A 21,389-nucleotide genomic window follows, 5' to 3' on the forward strand; every position below is an offset into this window, starting at 1 on the left:
TGAGTCACCACTGGCTTTCTTTTATTAAAAACATACAGAAAGAACATGGCTTACTTGTACAGAGAGGAAGAAATACAGAGGGGGAACTCAAAGTATTTATGAAAGCCACCTGCAATCCACCACTCAGAAGTGACCAGGCTGCTAAGTGTTTAGAGGTTTCCTTTTCACCGTCTTACGCACACTGCTCCTGGGAGCTCTGTGCCCCGCAGACACCAGCTTGGTCTTCACTGTTGATGGCTCCTCTGCCGGGCTTGCTGGGGCAAGAGCCTGCTCCTTTCTGGCGTGGGCCTGGGGTCCTTCCTCAGCCCCCAGGTCTTTCTAGTATCCAGGAGTCCAAAGAGCTGGCTGTGTAGCAGCGGAGATGACCCAGAGCGGAAGAGAATGTGATAAAGGCCCTGGAGACAGGGTGACCAGCTGTCTCGGTTTGCTCTGACCGAGTTCCAGGGCTTGGACCCCCACTGCTCAAAGTGGGAAAGTCTTAGGCAAACCAAGCCCAACTGGTCACCATACTTGAAGACCGAAGGCCCTGTCCAGCTCCTCCTGCTTTGCTCTGCTGTGCTGATGAGACCTCTTGCTGGGGTCCTGGATCCCCCAGGTCCTCACCAGTACCCAGGGACAGATTTGATGGGGGCCTCCCCTCCTTGGGAGCCTCTCAAGGTCCCAGCCCCAAAAAGGACCACCGAGTGCCGGAGGGTAGACAGGCTGTTGTCACCTGAGGAAGGGAGGCCGAGAGGCACAGGGGATACGTGTGTCTCCGATATGTGCCTGCCTGCCCCTCCGACCCTGCAACTGCCCTCAGACTGTGAGTCCGCGACCGCAAAGGCTGGGCTCTGGCTCCAGCCCCTGGAAGACAGGCTGTCTGGCCGGGGAGGGCTCAGCTCCCTGGGCTCCCGCGGCGCATCTAGCCTCACCAGCTTCCCTCTACGCCAGAGGGGGAGCAGAGGATGAGAGAAGAGGAGGTGAGCTAAAGCAGGGAGGGTGTCTGGGCAGAAAGGACCTCTCTGCCAGTGGTGGGCACATCCCGACTGGTCTGGCCCAGCCCACTGTCTATGCCTGAGGATGAGACCCTTGGAAAAGCCACAGGAGAGGTTGGCTGGGTGTGCAAAATAACGGTCCATGGTGGAATAAAGATGTCCACGTCCAAGTGGGTGGGACCTGTGGATGCGCCATGATACGTGGCAATGGAGAATTAAGGTTGCTGGAAGTGGGAAACAGAGAAATTGTCTGGGGGGCCCAATGTAATCACTGGGCTCCTTAAACAGGGAAGAGGGAGGCAGGAGAGGTAGAATCTGAGAGATGGCATTATGTGGAAGTCCTGACCAGCCACTGCTGGACTTGAAGTCAGAGGAAGGAGCCACAGGGCAGAACGCGTGGAGCCTCTTGACCCTGGGACAGGCACAGAGCCTCGGTGGAGATTAACACATTCCCGCTGACACCTTGAGTTTAGCCCACTGAGACTTATTTTGGATTTCTGGCCCTCAGAACTTTAAGAAAATAGATGTGTGTTTTTCTAAGACACCAAGTTTATAGTAATTTGTCTCAGTAACAGGAAATGGACACACAGGAATTACCTGGGGACGACGCTCCCCAAATGCCTGCACCTTGGTTGGAGTCGACCACACGAGGCTCCACAGCCCCTCTGAGAGACCGTATTCCAGCGGGCAGAATGCGAGACACTGGAGCCTCAGGCACAGAATGAGCCTCCTTAGCTTGGGTGTCAAAAAGGATGACCAACCAGGGCCGGGGATTTAGCTCAGTGGTTCCGGCGCCTGCCTCGAAAGCACAAGGTCTGGAGTACAATCCCCGGTACCCTCCCCCCCAAAAAAAAGGATGACCAACCGGGCATCGTGTCCAGCAGTAATCCCTGTACTTTGGGAGGCCAGCACTGCAAGTTGGAGCCCACCCTGGGCAATTTAGCACTTATCAAAACCCTTTCTCAAAATAATTTTTTTTTTTAAAGGGAGCTGAGGATACAGTTCAGAGTGAAGGCTGTATGTTCCATCCCCAGTATAGAAAAAAAAAGAGTTTGTCCCAAGGACATTACCTCTACTGGACATTTTTATAGGAAACAGCTGCCCCCTCGAACCCACTCCTCCAACTTCTGATGAGCAGAGATACAAGCTCCGAGATGTCCCGGGTGGGCTGTCGTAAGGGCAGGCCCCTGGGACAGCCAGCAGAACCTTTGGGGCCTGGCTCCAGGCTCCTGCGGTACAGTCTGTCTCCTCCACACTCTGGAAATATGCCATCTCGACGTTCTCGGTGCCCTGGCCTCCAGTTTGGCTTAGGAAAAGTAGAACTAAAAAGGAAAGAAAAAAGCTTGAAGAAAAAGTCACTGAATTAGATGCCAGGCAGATCTGCAAACGCTCCTGCTTTGTCAGACAACTAGCTGTATGGCCTCATAAATAGGCAGCCGCCGGCTGGTAGCTTCAGTGTCTTTGCCTGCGATGTGGGTGCAGCAGTGTTCGCCTGATCTGTCGAACAGGGTGCTCACGTCTCAGGTGAGACACTGGAGAAGGCGTGTGTGCTGCTGTTATTAATGAATAGTGTCTGAGGGGTGGATGATCCCAGCATCCTGTTGGAGAAGGAAAGGCCATGCAGCCTCATCCAAACTCTCACCTGTGAGCAGGAGGCGCAGCCTGGCCTGGGAGAGAAGAGGGCCTCAGGGCCACAGCCGCTGCCTTGCAGTTCACACAGGATGGGAGGCCGGGCGCTGCACTGCTCCACAGGATATCCTCCGGCCGCTGAAGAATGGGCTCGCTATTTTTTTGTTTTTAAGGAAAATGTTTTCTAGAGTTCCGTCTGCATTAAAAACAGTCCTTCCTTCCCAGAAAACACACAATTTTATATGGAAAAGGTGGAACATGAAACTACATACAACTCTAATCTAATGAATATATAATATATAGTTTTATGTGTAATATGTAGAGAAAGGAATTACACTGTAATACTCATGGTCCCTGGATAGTGGGTTATAAGTGACTATATTTTCTTCTTTATATTTCTATAGTTTAAAAGCCCAAGCCAGACATAGTGGCTCATGTCTGTAATCTCAGCACTCAGGAGGCTGAAGCAGGAGGATCACCATGAGTTCAAGGCCAGCCTGGGCCACATAGTGAGTTCAAGGCCAGCCTGAACTTCCATAGTTGAGACTCTGTCTCAAAAAAACAAAAAACAATTCAGGGCTTGGTGGTGCACACCTATAATCCCAGCACTTGCGAGGCTGAAGCAGGGGGATTGCCATGAGTTCGAGGACAGCCTGGGCTACATAATCAGTTCAAGGCCAGTCTTAACTATACAGTGAAACCGTGTCTCAAAAAAAAAAAAAAAAGCCCTATAATTACAGTGATTTATAATTCCTTTACAAACTGGCTGTGGTAGCACATGCTTGTAATCCCAGCACTCAGGAGGATGAGGCAGGAGGATTGCCATGAGTTTGAGGCCACCCACAGCTACATAGTGAGTATTGAGTTCAAGGCCAGCCTGGACTGCAGAGCAAGATGCTGTCTCAACAACAAAAATAAATAATAAATAAAAAAATAAAAATTCCTTTTACAATCAGAAAAAAATTATAGCTATACATAGGAGAAGAGTCAGGGCTCCCTGCTGCAGTGCCATGAACTAGGCTGGAGGAGCTGTCTGGACTTGGACTTGCCTCTGCACAGGCAGGAGTCCGGGCTCTGGCCTCGGGCCTGGGCTTGTGGCCTTGGAGACTCACAACTTCCCAGCTTGTCTGCCTGAGAAGACAAGGTGCTGGTCGAGACGCTGTCTGGATCTTCTCAACTTGGTGCCTGAAGCACTCACCTTGGTCCTAACCAGGCTGCTCCTAGAGAGAAGGGCCCACTCCCTGTGCAGCTTGCTGAGCCCTCACTCCCCAGCCGCTTCTCCTAGACATGCCTCGAGGTCCTTGCTGCCTGGCCTTCGCCTGACTACAGTCCACACTTCTCAGAGCCCTGCCCTTCCTTGAAGAACAAAGCCTGGCCAAGCCTGGCCAGCCTACTGCCCTGCCCTGACCCCTGCTTCCCCCTAACTTCTGTGTAACAATAGCTGCTTTTACTGACTCTTAACTTCAGGTTGCAGGTGAAAGAGTGCTCACCCTGAGTCCCAGTCACCAGAGGCTGGAAAGGCTAAACTGTGAACGGCAGCCATGGACTTCTGCAGTGTGGTGACCTGGTTTGATCCTCTTGTGCCTCTGAGGGATAATTGTTCACCCCATTTCACCCCATCGATAAGATAACTGAAACTCAGAGAGGTCAAGTAACTCACCCATGGGCACAAAGTGGGTTTGCAGCAGAGCTAGGACTCGACTCCTAGCCAGTTCACTAAAAAGTCCAGGGAATTTTCTCCCATAGGGGTGTCTTCTTCAGCCACTTATATTCCAGGACAGGAAGGATGCGTTCTAAGTTGAGCACACAGAAGGCAGCCAGTGATGTCTGACAGCAGAGGTGTTCATCACAGGGACTACAACCAGGATTCATCATCCAATCAACCAGTCTTCCCAAGTGCCTGGGAGCTCCGCAGGTAGGGCTGCATTCCAGCATCGAGCAGTTTTTGGCACACAGCACATGCTCATTAAATGATATGAACGTCGTCCATTGCAATGAGAAAATAACAAAGCAAATAGTACTAGCTAACATTTAATGGAGTGCCCACCACCAGCCAGCTGCCTTCGGGGAGTTTCCAGGATTGTGGAGGGAAAACTACTCTGCTCACAAGAACTACAACATGAGGTTTGGTTTTTGGGGGGTGTTTTGGTATTGGGGATTGAACTCAGGACCTTGCACTTACAAGGTAAGAGGCAGAACCACTGAGCTAAGTCCCCAGCCCTACAACATGAGGTTTTATAGCACAATATACCTACATAAAGGCCACGAGAACACCAAAGCAAGAAAGACAACGGGCAGCAACCCTGAGCCTTCCTGCAGCACTGGAAGCCACACTGACGGCCGAAGGAAGCATGCAGACCTAAATCTTCAATCCTCATCCATGCTCTGCCTGTCCAGACGACACCTGGATCCTTCTGTGCCTCTCCAGACTGGAGGGACAGTCAGTATGTTAAGGAACTGTGGACTGGCCACGTTCAGCTTGGAGAGGAGAAAGGAACCCTGTCTGAGCCCTGTCAGCAGGGCTCGTGTGCGAAGGGCTGGCAGGCAGCAGCTCTGGGCGTCCTGAGAGGCTGCTCCTGCTGGTGGCTGTCTGCTAGGCCCTCCAGAGAAGTGGGAGCCGGTGGGCGGCCTGTCCAGCAGGGTCCTAGTGAGCCCTTATTTCCTACAGCACACACTGCACACCCACTTGACACCGTTTGTTAACTGTCAGGCAAAGCCTGCATCAGATCTGGGAAATGAGGAAAAATAAAACAAGATCTATACCCTGAGAGAATGCCAAGCTCATGTGCACGAGTCCCCTGAAGTCCAGACAGATCTTGGCCGTGGTTTCTGCCATTCCTTTTTCCCACACTACTCACCTTCCCTGCCTGCAGTAAAATGTCACAGGAGTCCTCCAGTCCTTCACTCCACCGAATCTTCATCTTCAATCCACAGAGCAGCTGTGCATAGCAAGCAGGGTGGCACTCCGCAGTGCTGTCTCAGTAAAGGAGCAGCACTGGGACAGACCCATTGGGCTGTAGTCCATTCAAAGCACTGGTCCTGGCGAGGAGAGATTCACATGCACTTTTTATTTTTTATTCTCAAACAATACTTTTGCAGAAAATTACGTAAAATATATGCGCAGTTTAACAAATAATCATGAAGCAAATTGCTATATAACCACCGTTCAGGCTGAGAGGTAGCACACAGAGCATCCCCAAATCCTGTGTGCTTCTATTAATCACATGACTAAAGTGACATTTAGGATAATTTCTGTGCTTTTTTCTTTTTTTTTTGGTATTAGGGATCAAACTGGGGACCTTGTGCTTGCAAGGCAGGTGGCAGAAACACTGAGCTAAATCCCTGGCAATTCCTGTGCTTTTTATAGCTTGGCCTTCTTGCAGATGTACTTAACAATACAGTCGAGTTTTGCCAGTTGTTAAACGTTTTTTTTTCCCTCATTACCGGGGATCAAACTCAGGACCTTGTACCTGTGAGGCAGCCATGCAACTGAGCTAAATCCCCAGTCCCTGTTAAACTTTTCATGAAAGGAATTGCAGTTGTTTTTCTTTGAAAAAAAAAAAAAATACAGTTAACCCAGGGCCTTTGCACTGCGCTACATCCCCAGCCTTTTTATTTTATTTTTTAAAATTTATTTATTTATTTATTTATTTATTTATTTATTTATTTATTTAAGATAGGGTCTTCCTAAATTCCTAAATTGCCCAGGCTGAGCTTCCAGAGTGCTGGGATTACAGGTGTGCACCATCATGCCTGGACTATAGGTATTCTTTTGCTCTTCACTATGTTGATAAGAGCCATTCACCATTACAGTATTATTACCCAGTATTACAGCCATGGCAAGTTGCTATAGCTGCCTTGTTCTCACTGGAGAAATGCCACATGGTTTATTTGTACTGTCTGCTGTTGATGGACACTGGATGCTTGGGGTGCTGTGTGAATTTACTGGGGCACATGGGGAGGAGTAAAGGGTATATGTGTTGTCAGCTTTACCAGATCACGTGTATACTTTTTAATTCTGAAAACACTCTCAGAGAAACAGTGCTGTGACTCCCAGCACTGCCTGGAGTATAGGAGTTGAGGGATGCTTGCCCTAACAGTTGGACCTCTCCAGCTTCTCACCTGAGGATCTTGCCCCTTCCAGCCCAGCCAACCCTGTCTTCTCCAGCACTCAGGCTGGGGGCCTCCAGAGTAGCAGTCTCCTCTGGCTCCCCATGTCCGGGATGCAGTGGGGTGGGGGTGGGGGACAGTCAAGAAAGAGGAAGTGGAAACCAAATATGAGGGCCACAGCGAAGTCTGGTCCATAAACCTCAGTGTTTCAACAGCATGCTTCGCTGTGGCAGAGAAACAAGCAAGCTACTAGCAGAACATGGCTGGGGGACACCAAAGCCACCACTGGCGTGGTATACAGTTGGATAACCCACTACTCTGCATTAGTTTCTCAGGCATAAGTCACTCCACGCGATCCTCACCCCTACTCTGGGAGGTATAATTACCCCCAGGTCCCAACATGAAGACACAGAGACACTGAGTTACTGCAAAGCAGTGCAACGGTTAATAGCATGTGACATGGACTTGTTTCAACTGGGTTTAAATTGTGGCTTTTCTACTTGTTAGTGGTGCAACGCTGAGCTAGTACCTAACTTCCTTTAGCCTCCATGTCTATGAAATGAGACTCACTGGCTCACAGGGTTATGTAAGAGTTAAAAAATATCATGTGGGGCCAGGGATTTAGTTCAGTGGTTCTGCCACCTGCCTTGCAAGCACAAGGTCCCAAGTTCGATCCCCAGTACCAAAAAAAAAAAGAAAGAAAGAATGAGCCTGGGCATGTGATGGGGGGGGTCCCGCTGGCAAGCTGGGACCAGGCCACTGCGCCAAGGCTATAGGTTTGCTACCGTGAGGATCAGTCAGGTGGACTCTGAAACCCAGATGCCGGGCAGTCGCGCCCCACCCCCTTGTCCACCTTTGTCCAGCTCGCTGTCCCTATCTGTGGGGCTCTGAGGACAGTGATTTCTGACAGCAGAGCTGGGTCTCTGCACACGCGGAAGCACTGCCCAGGTTCCAGCGTTGCCTTCGTGAGACCACATTGGCGGGCGGCTGCAGTGGCAGCCAATGGGCAGTGAAGCCTGTTGCTAAGGTCACTGCAAACCTTATTTGGTGGCGTGGGGCTGACCCTGCTGTCACCTCTGAGAACCCTGGGAAACGCCAACCACAGATGTAAAATGTCTCAAAACCGCAAGTGCATTTCCTCTGAGAAGAGATTTGGCTCTTCTCCTCTCCAGCCTGCCTCTTTCTGGCGTGGATGCCTTTTGGCCAAAGCTCACTACCCTAAGAGAGGAGACTCTGGGCAGGCCCAGATGTGGAGGGGGCAGAGGCTGCTGCGTGGTGCCCAGGACCCAGAGGGACCTCGAAGAGTCTGTCCTGGCGCTGGCAGTAGCCAACCCTGCCTGGGCCTCCCCCGCACGGGGAGGGCCTGCTCCTTGGCCCACTTCCTGCAGCCTTGGGAAGCTGGCTAGTGTGAGGAAGAGGCCTAGCAGGCAGGGAGGAAGTGGGCCTGCCTGGCCCTCACCATCTGCACCGGCCCATGGCTTCGGTGCTCCTGCAGTTCAAACGGTCGGTGGTTTCGGTTTGTCACCTCCCTTTGGTGCATCTTCTAGCTTAACAATAAATAAGTAAAACTGTTGTCCCTCCCTAGACAAATGTGGGAGGAAGCTGTGCTTCGGTATTTCCAAAATAACGCTCCTTGGGTCCTCACATTTGCATGGTGCTATCAGTCCAGGGGCTGCGCTGATCGCCAGCTCAGGGGATCTCACAACCCGGGCTAAGATGCCAATAATGACTGCTGACTAAGCCCTCATCCTGTACCAAGAACATGAATTCAGGCACAGAACTCACCGTAACTGCTCCCATTTTACAGAAGAGACGAACAAGGCAAAGATTCAGTCACTAACTCAAGGGTATACAGCCCATGAATCACAGAGCTGGATGTTTTATTCCAGATAGCTCAGACCCAGTCCTGTCACCTGTTAGACAGCGAGGTGGGTGGGGCCTGAAGCCAAGGCTGCCTCCCAGCCTACACTGCCCGGAGACCCTGCCCCAGCACCTGCCCCTGCTTCCTCTCTAAAAATCACTGTCATCATCCCAGCCCCCTGGGAGACTGAGATGGTAGGATGGCGAGTGCCACCCCAGCCTGAGCAACCTAGAACCCAACAAGACCCTGTCTTAAAGGGGTCTGTGCGTAGCTCTGGGTGAAGACCCTGGGTTCAATACCTAGTGCTGAAAAAGAAAAATCTCCATTAAGACCCAAGGCCGCTTGTCTCCTAACTCCTGGCTGGTTAAGGTGTCCCCTCTCTCCTTGGGGACATAGGAGACACGAGCTCCTGACTCTGTGGAAGCCCGTCTGTGCAGGTAAAGAAAGGGTCACACAGGGACAGGAAGGGGAGACCACGGGTGACCACCCCAGCCCCCCACTTCTCCCTGCTGAGCCCTCAGATGCTGCACATACTGGGGACTGGGGCAGCACAGCAGGGGCATCTGTCCACATGGCCTCAAGGGAAGCCACTTGGAGACCCCCAGCCCCTGCCGTCCTCCTCCGGCTCGGCAGGCCCGCCCTCACTCACTGCTCACTGGACAGATCTTTGTGCGTCCATGCCAGGAGGTATTCCAGGGCCTGGGGACACACAACTAACAATCCAGACCGGGGCTGGGCCTTACAGTTTAGTTTGGTGAGGGAGGCAGACATTCGGCAAACAATCACACAGCTATCTGACAAATATAGGGTGATGGGGTCTTGACTTTAGGGGTCTTAACCTAAGAAGGGCTTGGGGTTCGGGGGTCAGGATAGTGGCTCCTCCTGGGAGAAGAGGTGAGAAGGGGCGGACAGGGAGGCGGACAGGGACAGGGTGAAGCTGGCAGAGGGCTGGGTTCTTGACTCTCCCCCTCGCTCCTCCCCTGCATTCCAGTCCCTTCAGGAAATCTGCTGTTTCCAAGAGAGTTGCCCTACAGCAGTGCCTCTGCTGGCAGCTGCTGTTCCCGATTGTGCCTCCTTGTGTGTGTGTGTGTGTGTGTGTAGCTAGAGGAGAAGGGAGCCCAGAGTTTTTGGTCTTTGATCCTCAGTTAAGCTCCAACTGTTTGAGAAAGCGCCTCCTTCCTTCAGCAAGGCCCTGGTGCGCGTGGGGGAGCCTCCCATCAGGCAGGGGGTTAAGGCAGCTGACATGAGGTGGGCTAGATTTACTCCTAAAGTACCGCTCAAAAGCATTTCCACATGAGCATGAAATTAATTTTTCCTAATTGCCCTGGAAAGGAAAGCCTCCCAGGGCTGACAGTGAGCCGGCCCGACTCTCAGCACCGAGGCCGATCAGCCGCCAGGCTGCACGTCCCCCCTCCCTCCCCGCTGCCCTCCGCCGCCTGGTGCGCTTCTTTCTCCCTCGGGGACTCTCCCTGTGGAAAGGAAAGCCCAGCACCCGGGGGTGTGAGGCTGTGATTTCCAGTTTCATTTTCCAGTTTCAGTTTAGAGGCAGCACTGCCAGTTTCCGCTCCCTGGCATGCCCCAGGACACGCAGAGGAGCTGGAGACAGGAAGAGGTTCCAGCCGGCCTGCTCCTGGGCTCCCAGAGGGTGGGTGGTGCTGGCAGAACAGACTGTGGGGGAGGCTGTGAAACGCGGAATCCTGGCTCCACAGACTCTGAGGTCATGGGTTTGGGCCCTTTGGCGATTCTGATGTGGCCTGTGGACTGCACTGTGACCATCGAAACAGCCGAAGCAGACAGACAGCATGGCCTGGCCCTGCTCCGAGGCACTTCCAGGACACGGCTCACTCAACCCCGACGCCGTTCTGCGTCCCCTGTCCCTCGCCTGCTTGGCTTTGGATGTAGCTCAGTTCTTTGGAACTTTTGGTCTCTAGGACACGCAGGCTATGATATTCACACAAGCTTCTCTTCCTCACATTCCAAAATTTCCCTTTAAACTGCTAATTCGCGAAGGCGTTAATAGGAACAGAAACAAGAAAGAAAAATTCTGTTAAAAGCCCTGAGGCCTTTGCCCTGTGCAGGGTTCCATTTATTTGCAGTTTATGGCCGGATTCCAAAAGGACGGAGGACTTTTGTGTTTCTGCCATGTGCGGGAGCTGTGTGTGTGTGTGTGTCTGTGTGTGTCTGTGTGTGTGAATCAGGCCTCCAGTGTACCTGTGCCCTGGTTTGATCCTGGAGGGAGCAGGTGGAGAGGTCTCCAACAGCCTGGCAGATGTGAACCTTTCCTAATCTCTAGGACAAATTTGTTTTTCAGTGTTTCTAGTATCAGTTTTTGATCAATCATTAATCAAAGTTGCAATAAAAAGATAATCTTCTCAAGACTGGGCTGTAAAGATCCTGGCTGCAGCATTAAATAAACCCTTGTGTGGAGGCCTCAGAGACAAGAGACAAGGGCTGTGTCTTGGGCTGGATTTGGGGCAAATGAAGGCACTGCCTATCTTTGTAAATTTTATTTACTTTAAGGCACTGGCTATCTGCACTCAGTGAGCATGAGCGTGAGCTTCAGCCACCGGAGTGACTGTGGCCTCCTCACTCACCTCTACCAATGCAGTCAGCGGTGCCCTGGCTCCCTGACCGGGTGGCCAGGCTGGGGAAGAAGCTGTGGCTGGGCGCGACTGCAGGGGCCTGGGGAACTCCGCAGGGCGTGGCACTGGGACTGGGCCTATGGCAACCGAGGCATGACACCCCTAGGACCCACAGCGCCCCCGCGGTGGAGCGAACCCCGACTGGCTGCTTGGTCCCCCCTGCTGGCTTGCTGCCGGTATGCGGGCACACAAGGAGGCTCACTTCTGGGAGAAGAAACAGATCAAACAGCTACAACGCCTGCTCCCGGGGCCCAGGCACAGTCCAGGGCTGGGGAGTCCTTGCCCCCCATCCCCCTGGGAGCTGGGGTGGAGCAGGGCTTGGCTCAAGAGAAGGCAACCTCCTGGAAGGCTGCAGACTGGGTCTCAGGGTGAGGCCCAGCACCGCATCCAAGAAGCAAGGGCACCGGGGCGGGGGTTGGGGACCCCGCCTCCACCCCCGCAGCTGGCCCGGCAGGCTCTGCAGTGCACAGAGCCGGGGTCGGGGCCCTCGCTAAGAGCGCGGACTTCACGCAGGCGTGAAAGGCCCTTGCTCCCCTCCGCAGCCCTTCCGACCTAGCCCCGCCCCATCACTCTGGGAGGCACCGTTCTAGACACACAAAAGGAACAGACATTTTTCAGGGAAGCACAATCCTGGAAGTGTAGGGCAGTAAAATCAGCAAGGAGAAATCAGTGAGGACTGAGTTCTGAAACAAGGGCAGACCTGCTGTGGACGGCTCCAAGGGAGGACGCAGCACCCAGGACGCAGCACCCGAGGGAGGAAACAGTCTGGAGACAGAGAGGAGGCTCTTCCTCTAGGTCCAGTGTGGCATCTTTCTCTCTGTCTCTCTCTCTCCCTCTCTCTCTCTGTCTCTCTGTCTCTCTCTCCCTCTCTCTCCCTCTCCCTCTCTGTCTCTCCCTTCCTCTCTCTTTCCCTCCCTCCCTCTCTCCCTCTCTCTCTCTCTCCATCTCTCTCCCTCCCTCCCTCTCTCTCTGTTTTTTTTTTTTTTTTTTTTGGTACTGGGGATCGAACTCAGGACCTGGAGCTTGCAAGGCAGGCACCGGAACCACTGAGCTAAATCCCCAGCCCATCTCTCTGTTTTTTTTTTTTTAAGAGCGAACAAAAAACAATGGAAAGATACATTGAATTTTAACAGTGGCTGCCTCTGCCTAGTGATTGTGAATGGTTTTGAGTTTTTCCTCTGTGGTTATCCTCACAGTATACCCACAGTGCCTTTTTTCATTTATCATTTTAACCATTTTCAAGTATACTCTTCTGGCCAGGCATGGTGGCCCACACCTGTAATCCCAGCACTCAGGAGGCCGAGGCAGGAAGATCTCTGGGAGTTTGAGGCCAGCCTGGGCTATATAGTGAGACTCTGTCTCAAAAAAACTATACTGTTCTGAAGCATTAAGTACACTCACACTGTTGTGCAGTAACCCCAGCCATCCATCTCTAAAACTGTTTCATCACCCCAAGCTGAAACTATGTACACAGCAAACACTAACCTCCCTTCCTGTCCTCCAGTCCTTGAAAACCACCCTTCTACTTTCTATCTCTGTGAATTTGACTGTTTTACCTTCTGTAAGTGGAATCATATGCTATTTTTCTTTCTATTTCATATGATGTCTTTCTGGTTTATGTTACTTAGCATAATGTCTTCATGGTATTGGGGATCAGGAAACGCTGTCCTCAAATATGCCACTTTGGACTTCCAACTGAGCTCACTCAGGTAGAGGCTTTCTCGCTTTCCCGGACCTCCAGTCTCTACCCATCAGCCACACCCACCTGTAACACAGGTGCCACCCAGCCCTCTCAGTGACCCTCCTTTAACCAAGGGACATCAAATCACACCGCAGAGGAGGAGAAACTCCAACACCTCACTGAGAGCCCAGGGGAACTTGGCTCAGGCCATTGTCTGCTCTCTGGGCTGCTTCTCTCCCCTAAAAATAATTTACTACCCTACTAAATTGTTTATAACCCCAATTCCATTTCCCCTGCAAAGCAGAGCGTACAAGTTTCTGGGGCTGGAGGTGAGAGACACGCGCTTAGCATGCACAAGGACTGAGGTTCATCCTCAGCACCAGAAAAAAAAGGTATGAAAGCATCTGAGTCTCATTGGATTACTGGGCAGTCGTTCTCGGAGTCCTCTGTGTGTAACCACGTTAATAAATTTGTTTGCTTTTCTCCTGTTAATCTGCCCACTGTCACTTTGCCTTAGTAGAGCCAGTTATCACATCTTCGGAGGGAAATATGAACTTCCTTACAGTGTTTCTCCATGTTCTAGCATGCATCACAATTTTTTTTCTGGCTCGGGATTCAACCTTGGGTCTTATGCACACCAGGCAACTGTGCCACACTGAGCCACACCCCCAAGTCTCATTCCTAATTTTTCATTTTGAGACAGTTCTTGATAAGTCGCTGGTTTCCCAGGCTGGGCTCAAACTTGCAATCCTCCTGCCTCGACTTCCCAGAGTGCTGGGATTACAGGTGTGCACCACTATGCCTGGCTGTCCTCATTCCCTGCAAGACTGAATATTTCATTGTATGCATATAACATTTCTGTCATGCACTCATTTACTGATGAACATTTGGGTTGTTTTCACCGCTGGCTATTTGTGAATGATGCCGCTACAAACATGGGTGAACTCATGCTATAGTTTGGCTCTGAGTGTCCCTAAAAGGTCCATGGGGACTTGGTCCCCAGCCTGTGGCACTACTGGGAGATGGTGTAACCCTTAGGAGGTGGGGCCTACTGGGAGTAAATTAGGTCCCCTCTGCCCCTCCTCCTCTCTCTTTGCTTCCCAGCCTCTGTGAATTGAGCAACTTCCTCCCGATGCAGTCCCTGTGATGATGTGCTGCCTCTTCACAACAGGGCAACAACAGGGCCAACGGACCACAGAACCAAAGTAAACCTTGCCTTCTTTTTTTTTTTTTTTTTTTCGTACTGGGGATCGAACTCGGGTCCTTGCGCTTTCAGGGCAGGTGGCAGAACAACTGAGCCAAATCCCCGGCCCAAACCTTCCCTTCTTTAAGCTGATTATCTTGGGTATTTTGTTACACTGATGGAAAGCTGACAAATATGACAACTATCCTTTGAGTCCTTGCTTTCAATTCTTTTGGGTTCATTCCTAGAAGCAGAGCTGCTGGATCATATGACAATTTTTTGAAGAATCACCATACTGTTTTCCAAGGGGCCATTCCATTTTACATTCCCAACTGGCAATGTACAAGCCTTCCTGTTTCTCTTATCTGTTTTGTTTTGTTTTATAATAGTCATCCTAAAGAATGTGATATGGTATCTTACTGGGTGGCTCTGAGTTGCATTTCCCTGATCCAACTTACTTTTAAATCAGTTCTGTCTATCTGAATCAAAACACTTGTCCTGTATTTCTCAATAACATAGAACTTTTTTCCTTTTCTTTTTTTACATTCTTTGCACTTTAAAAATTGTGGTAAGGGCCGGGGATTTAGCTCAGTGGCACCACGCCTGCCATGCAAGCAAAAGATCCTGAGTTCAATCCCTGGTTCTGTGGGAAAAAAAATTGTGGTAAAATAAACATCTCATATAAAATTTGCCTTCTTAACCATGTAAAGTGTGTAATTCAGTATCAAATATAGTCACATTGTTACCCCCTAACCAAAACACCTTTTATAATGAGGTAAAGAGACAAGAAACTATCTAAAACAAGAGAAGAAACCATATATTCTTGGAACCTGGAGATACATACACACAGGTTGTATTGATCTTGGCAGGAACTTTCATTCATCAACTGAACACCCCCGCTGGCTGGGCAGGGGTTTCCCAGGGATGTGACCTGGCTCTCTGCCTTTAGGTTGTGGGGAGCAAATACAGTCAAGGACTGCTGTGGGCAAAGGAGGGCACCCTGTTGTGTGGTGAGGGTCAGGAAGGTGCGTATATGAGGAGACCCGTGGGCTTGGGCTTGCAGGTGCGCAGGTGCAGAGAAAGGACTGGCGTGTGCTGCTGGGCAGTGGGGCACGCATCCTAACTGCCAGGACATAAGCGTTTGTTAACAGTTTGTATCTGTCTTCCCTACCTGATTACAAGTGTCAGGAGAACAGCGCTGGTGAACTCAGTCACCAGTGAGTCCTCCCATGCCCAGCACAGAAAGGTATAGAATCAATATTACTGAACAAATGAGTACTTGAGGTGGAGGAAAGAACTTTGGCCTTCAGGAGCAGACAGCAAGGCTTCCCTCCACGACAGGGTGGAGGGGAGCGTCACAGATAAGGGAAACGGACAGGTCAAGTGCTGCAAGACAGGAGCCAGCAGAGAAGGAGTTTGTAGACCCAGGAAGAGAGAATGGAAGGGCACGAATACTGGGGGCTGTGGGATCCCTGAAGAACAGGCTGAGGCTGGGAAGCAGGCTCAGGGTGCTACAGGAAATAATACCAAGATGCAATATGAAACACTGTATCTCCCAACCTGTTAACTGTATGATACGCCGAGTTCTTGTTCTCTAGAAGTCGAAGAATGAGTCCTAGGAACAACGGAGGTTAAGAGCAGGAAGATATTTATTGATAGGAAAGCTCCGGAGGGGCAGGAGGGCTCCCTAGAGGGTAGCCGGGGACCCCACTTTACAGAGGGTGAAACCCACCTGGGAACAATGTGGGCCACAGCCACATTGTCCAATAAGGTTACAGGTACAGTCACTTAGGTAACGGTGGTCCAGTCGGGAGACAAGTCACGTAACAAGCGTGCACGGGAAGAACAAAGATTCTCCTAGGAAGCGGTGGGTCCAGAGGTCTCTGGTCACCCACCGGGTGGCTGCTGTCTATCTAGACTTCATTAGGCCCAGTGTCTGTTCTTTGAGGAAGTTTGCGGGTCTGGTCATCTTGTCTTTATCCCGAGGCCTGGTTTTCAGCTGATGTGACTCCAGTGCAGCTGTGGTGTGTTTCAGCTTTGTAACCTGTTGAGGACCTGGCCCTGTCTAACTGCCTGAATTTCTACCTACCTCATCTGTCTATAATAAGGGGAAGGCTTCTCTTTTTTTATGAGACTCAGATGGCCAAGGCAGAGAAGACAGAAACTACCAGTTGTTGGCAAGAACGAGAAATAACTAGAACTCTCCCACAGTACTGGAGAGACAGTTTTTCCTGTCATTCCAGGTTCAGAGAGAATTCTGGTCACTAGCTGGCACAGGCTACCATGTGGGCCAATCAGAAGAACCCCAACTTCTGTACCTGGATTATCAGCCAGGAGGTGCTCTCTGCCCAGAGCATTTTCCAAGGTAGGCCTTGTTGTGGCAGGGTGGGCTGTACGCACCACTCCTTGTCTGGAACACGCTGTGGACGGAATGTAACTCTCAGCTTCAGTAACGAATTAAGAGACAGAAGTTTATTTGGGAGAAGATGGAAACAAAATAGGATAGACAACCACGGTGGGATGGTAGGAGGCATCAAAGCTGATGTTAAAGCTGACTACCCTCAACCCCAGCTTTCATCCCTGGGTCTTTATTTAGGTCTAGTGTCTTCCCATCTCCCAGGTGGGCCCTGTCACCATCTGATCTGCTCTCTAGGCCGGCTGTCTTTGATCCTAACCTAGGCATGTTGCCTACATTCTTTCTGGCAGTTTGATTTCTTCCTGTTCCTTTGTGATGAACAAGTGTGTGTGTGTGGGGGGGTTGTAGGAAGATAGCTTAGACTTGATGAAGGGGACATGTGCAAGTGTGTGTATCTGGTGTGTATATAGTGATGTTAAAGTGAAAACACACGTACATGTGTGTGTGTGTGTGTGTGTGTGTGTGTGTCTTACATACTAGATAAGAGTCCTTAGGTGGCTGCCCCTTATCTCCCTTGCATTCTTTCAGGTGGGTGAGGGGAGCTGGCTTTCCTGGTCGTTGAGTTTCTGGCTTCCTCAGGGTGAACTCTTCTAGATACATTCTTAGGGTAATCGTGTTACCTACCTGGCGCCTCTCTCAGTGTAGCTTCTCTCTCCCTCCTTTGTCTTTCTAATTGCTCTAGCAGCAGTCTGCCTGTAGAGGCAGAAACTGCTCTGAGTAATTTCCCTACTGATTTAAGAAAACTGAATGAGGCCTTCATTCTCTTTCCCCTACCCATGGGGTCCCCTGTCCCTACAGGCCTGAGCCCCTGGGACGTGACATGACTCAGCGCAGCGTCAGCTGCACCATGTGCCTCCTGCCCCTCATCTAAGGCTGTGCAGGGGACAGGATTTCAACGGGTACCTGCTGTTCTCAGAAAGCACAAGGGAGGCACCCATGAGCCTGCCCCTCCTGCTGAGCTCTGGGCACTGTGGTGGGTTCCACCAGAGCCCACTGTGCTCTGCCTGAGGGGACTTTGTGGACAGCCAGGGCCAGCATCCCAGCCCCAGCCTGGAGGTGCAACTCCAGACGCCCTGCACAGAGCTCAGCAAGTGTGTGGCCCAGGCGCTAATGCAGACAGAGCCCATGGGGCAGACTGGCTCCACAGCTGCACAGCTCCAGGCTATATGTGGTCTGCATCTTCCTTCCTGAGTTGGAAGATGCTGTTGGGGCAGGTAGAAACAATGGAGCCGAGAAGTCACTGCCTTCCCTCCATTTAATTCAAAACAGCACCTTACAGTTATTCCTGATTCCATTGTCCTGAGAGGTAGAAAATAAAATAACAAAAGCTTAGGAGGGCCAGGGACTTAGCTCAGTGGTTCCGCTGCCTGCCTTGCAAGCACAAGGTCCTGAGTTCAATCCCCAGTACCAAAAAAAAAGCTTAGAAGATCTCTGATTCCCTAGGGAAGAGCACCTGCTCGTTGGATCTCCTAGCCTGAGCCAGTCATCTTTACTCCCCTTCCACCTCATTACAGGCTCATAAATATGCACCACAGCTCAGAAGCATAATTAAGATCCATGAGTCCTGGGATGAGCATGCGCACTAACAGCCCCTGAGAGGGCTCAGCACCCTGTCAGTCAGTCACACCTAGAGAGTCAGGGAGAGGCACCTAGAGCAGAGGCGTCTGGCTTTAAATTCTGAGAGCCTGAGTTATCGGCTGCTTTTTCGTGTGTGGCTCTTGCGACCTTCGACCTGTGTGCCGTGCTTTTCTGTTGCCTGGCACCTTTCCCGGTCAGTGTTGTACCTTTGTTGGGATGAACTGGCCCTAAGCACAACTTCCGGTGATCCTCAGCAAAAGTGGCTGCTTACTACTTACTGCTGGGTGTATGCTTGACAGTTCTTTCCTCATCATACCCAAGAACCTGGATTATTATTGGATCATTCAACTGCAACCCTTACTGAATTAATGGATGTCACTTACTTGTGAGCTAAGAGCCCTGCAGTCCAGGGCAAGATGAGCACAGATGATGCAATGGGGACTCGGCCGAGGCAGCAGGTAATCAGGAGCCGCCCGGTGGCCTCACTGTCCACCACTGGGCGAGGACGAGCGCAGGTCAAGGAGACCGGGAGGCCAGGCGGTGTCCTGGAGCAGGGTCCCCGGGGAGTTGAGAGTCCAGCACGAAGGGCAGAGAGGCCACTCCAGGTGAGAGGAGCCCCCAAAACTCAAGAGCTGGCCTGGCCCGAACCCTGGTGGGAGAACCCTACTGAAGGCTTTCCCCCAGACCAAAACGCACAGACAGGAGGCCTCCCTCAGCTCCAGCCAGGTCCCTGGAATGTGCTCCATGGCTCCCAGTCTGACCACAGTCTCACGAGAGTGAGCTGCGTCCTGTCCACAGTGGCCTAGAACCTGGGAAGCACCTGGCACGGACCCTCCACTTCCTACACATGATTGCTCGGGACTCCCGGGGGAACAGCAACAGGGCATTTTTGTGGTCAAGAAATGTCTGTGGCAGCCATGGACACCCCCGGACCTCCTTGGACCCTGCTGAGGTGCAGGCTACATTCCTGAAGATTCTCAACTGCCAGCTCTGATCTATGGCTGCTTCCTGGGAGGTACATTTGGGCTTTTTTTTGTTTCTAATGAATTTTATTTTATCCCATTCCCCCCTCAAGGCCCCTCCCCTCCCTCTGTACAAAAGCTTTGTTTCCACTGGGAGGTGCATTTGAGCAGAGTGTGCGTGCACGTAGGTGTGTGAAGATTCTCTCTCTCCAAGTCCATGTGATCCCTCAGATCCAAACTCTAAATTCAAGGGATGGAAATTGAGAAAGGAACTGGCAGATTCTAATTTGTGCTTTAGTTCAGTGGTGGGTTTTTTTTGTTTTGTTTTTGGTACCGGGGATCAAACTCGGGTCCTTGCGCTTTCGAGGCAGGCGCTGGAACCACTGAGCTAAATCCTCAGCCCAAGTTCAGTGGTTTTCAACCTTGGCTGCACAGTATAGTTACCTAAGGAGCTTTAACAAAACCCACTCTTACCCAAAATGTAATAGACATTTCCAAAGAGATGCCCTAAATGGCCGATGAACTTATGAAAAGGTGCTCAACTGTATTAGTCCTCAGGGAAATGCAAATTAAAACCAGCTGTGATTGTGATGCCACCAAACACCCACTAGAACGGCTAATGTGTAAAAAAGAAAATACTAATTGTTGACAAAGATGTGACACAACCAGAACTCCGACACATTGCTGGAACGAGTGTAAATTGGTAAGCACTTTGGAAAATTATTTGGTATAAGTTACTTAGGCTTGCTGGAGATTTAGCCCAGTGGTTCCGTCGCCTGCCTCGCAAGCGCAAGGACCCGAGTTCGATCTCCGGTACCAAAAAAAAAAAGTTACTTAGGCTGAGGACACAACCATACTTACCTAGCTATTCCACTCTTAGGTCTGTACCCAAGACAAATGTATAATGGGCTTGGGATTTAGCTCAGGGGTTCTGAAACCTGCCTTGAAACCTCAAGGTCCTGAGTTTGATCCCCGGTACCAAAAAAAAAAAAAAAAAAGAAATGTAGAATGTGCTCCTAAAGGCACACACTAGAATATTTACAGCAGTAGCAGTTGTAACAGCTCCAAACTGGAAACAACAATTCAAACATCCATCAGTAGTAGAATGGATAAACTGAGGAAAATCTACACAGTAGAATACTCTTTTAAGGCAGTGGTAGCGAACCTATGGCACACGTGCCGTAGTGGGCTGTTTGTATTACTAACAGCTTGGAAAGGCTTGCCATCAGTGATCTATGGTAATAAGAGCGAACAAACCACAACAAGCATAAGCAATGAGGTGAGTCATCTCATAACATAACGATGAGTGGAAGAGGCCAGAGAAGAAAGAACATGTACCATGTAACTCTTATGTACTGTCTGAAAACAGGCAGAAGCAATTGATACCAATAGAAACCAGAGCCGTGGTTAGAGAGAACTTTGGAGCCCACAGTGACTGGAAGAGGACCCCACTGGGGCTGGGGATGCTCCTTATTAATCTGGATCCCAGTTCCTTGGGTTAAGTTCACTTTGTGAAAATTCACCCAGCTTTACACATATGGTTTGTGCTTTTTAAAAAATTGATGTGGGGTTGGGGATTTAGCTCAGTGGTTCTACCACCTGCCTTGCAAGCGTAAGGTTCCCGGTACCAAACCAAACCAAATCAAACCAAACCAAAAATTGATGTGTGTGTTAGCCTTTGATAAAAACTTTATTTTAAAAGTTATTTGAAACCCACATCAACTTAAGCAGAATCTTTGGGGTGGGGGTGAGGTCCAGGTTCAGGCATCGCTATTTTCTAATTTCCCAGATGATTGGTATGTGCAGCCAGGAGTGAAGGTACTGGAAGAGCAGATCCACTCATAGGCCTCAAGAGGACCTGACAGAAGCCAGCCCAGCCGAGAGCAACAGGATGCCAGGGTCTGCCAGGGTCTGGGCAGAGGTGGTGTTGCGGCAGGCTGCTGTAATGTTTCTTCCTCTGCAGACTGTGGAAAGGGTTGCATCAGGGCATCACAGTGTGTAATGGTAACAAGACGGGCTCCGCCTCAAGGAAGTGGATCACCACACAGCACCACCGCTACAGGGCCACTTACAGAGAGGTGGCAGCTGGGTTTCCCAGGGCTGCCGGCCAGGCAGAGGCACTTCTTTCAAGCCGGGTAGGGTGGGGAGCTCTGACTCAGGGTAGCAGCCAGCTCTGGGCTCCAGACCATGTCCTTGCTCCTTGGCCTCTGTGTCCAGATTAGGAATTTGCAACGCCCTGCTTGCCTCTCAGTGTGCGGCTGAGAACTTCCTATTCCGTGTACAGGATGGCCACCTCCCTGGCCATGGCCGACTTCTAGCATACTCTCATCAAACTGCAGGCAGCCTAGACAGG

At 50.9% G+C, this 21,389-nt stretch overlaps 1 protein-coding gene across 7 annotated transcripts in view; it reads right to left on the reverse strand.

Moving 5' to 3' along the window:
• Positions 1–21,389, reverse strand: part of LOC106010941 (uncharacterized) — a 76,911-nt gene continuing 55,522 nt past the window's right edge. The window contains exons 3-6 of one of the 7 annotated variants that reach the window (XR_015444658.1): positions 5,462–5,642; positions 4,264–4,524; positions 2,617–2,757; positions 1–2,296 (exon numbers count right to left, since the gene is read on the reverse strand). Coding sequence is in view for 1 of the 7 variants with exons in the window: in XM_087194555.1 (XP_087050681.1) it covers positions 20,797–21,000 (204 nt within the window). In the remaining 6 variants the exon portion in view is untranslated. Of the gene's footprint in view, positions 2,297–2,616; positions 2,758–4,263; positions 5,643–20,707; positions 21,381–21,389 lie in introns of those variants that run through there. The other 6 variants (XR_015444659.1, XR_015444657.1, XR_015444656.1 and 3 more) reach the window with 6 other exon arrangements.

Source organism: Heterocephalus glaber, unplaced genomic scaffold, assembly GCF_053883595.1.
Source record: "Heterocephalus glaber isolate CG9 unplaced genomic scaffold, H.glaber_assembly_v1.0 deba00001606, whole genome shotgun sequence".
In the NCBI taxonomy this organism is placed as follows: domain Eukaryota; kingdom Metazoa; phylum Chordata; class Mammalia; order Rodentia; family Bathyergidae; genus Heterocephalus; species Heterocephalus glaber.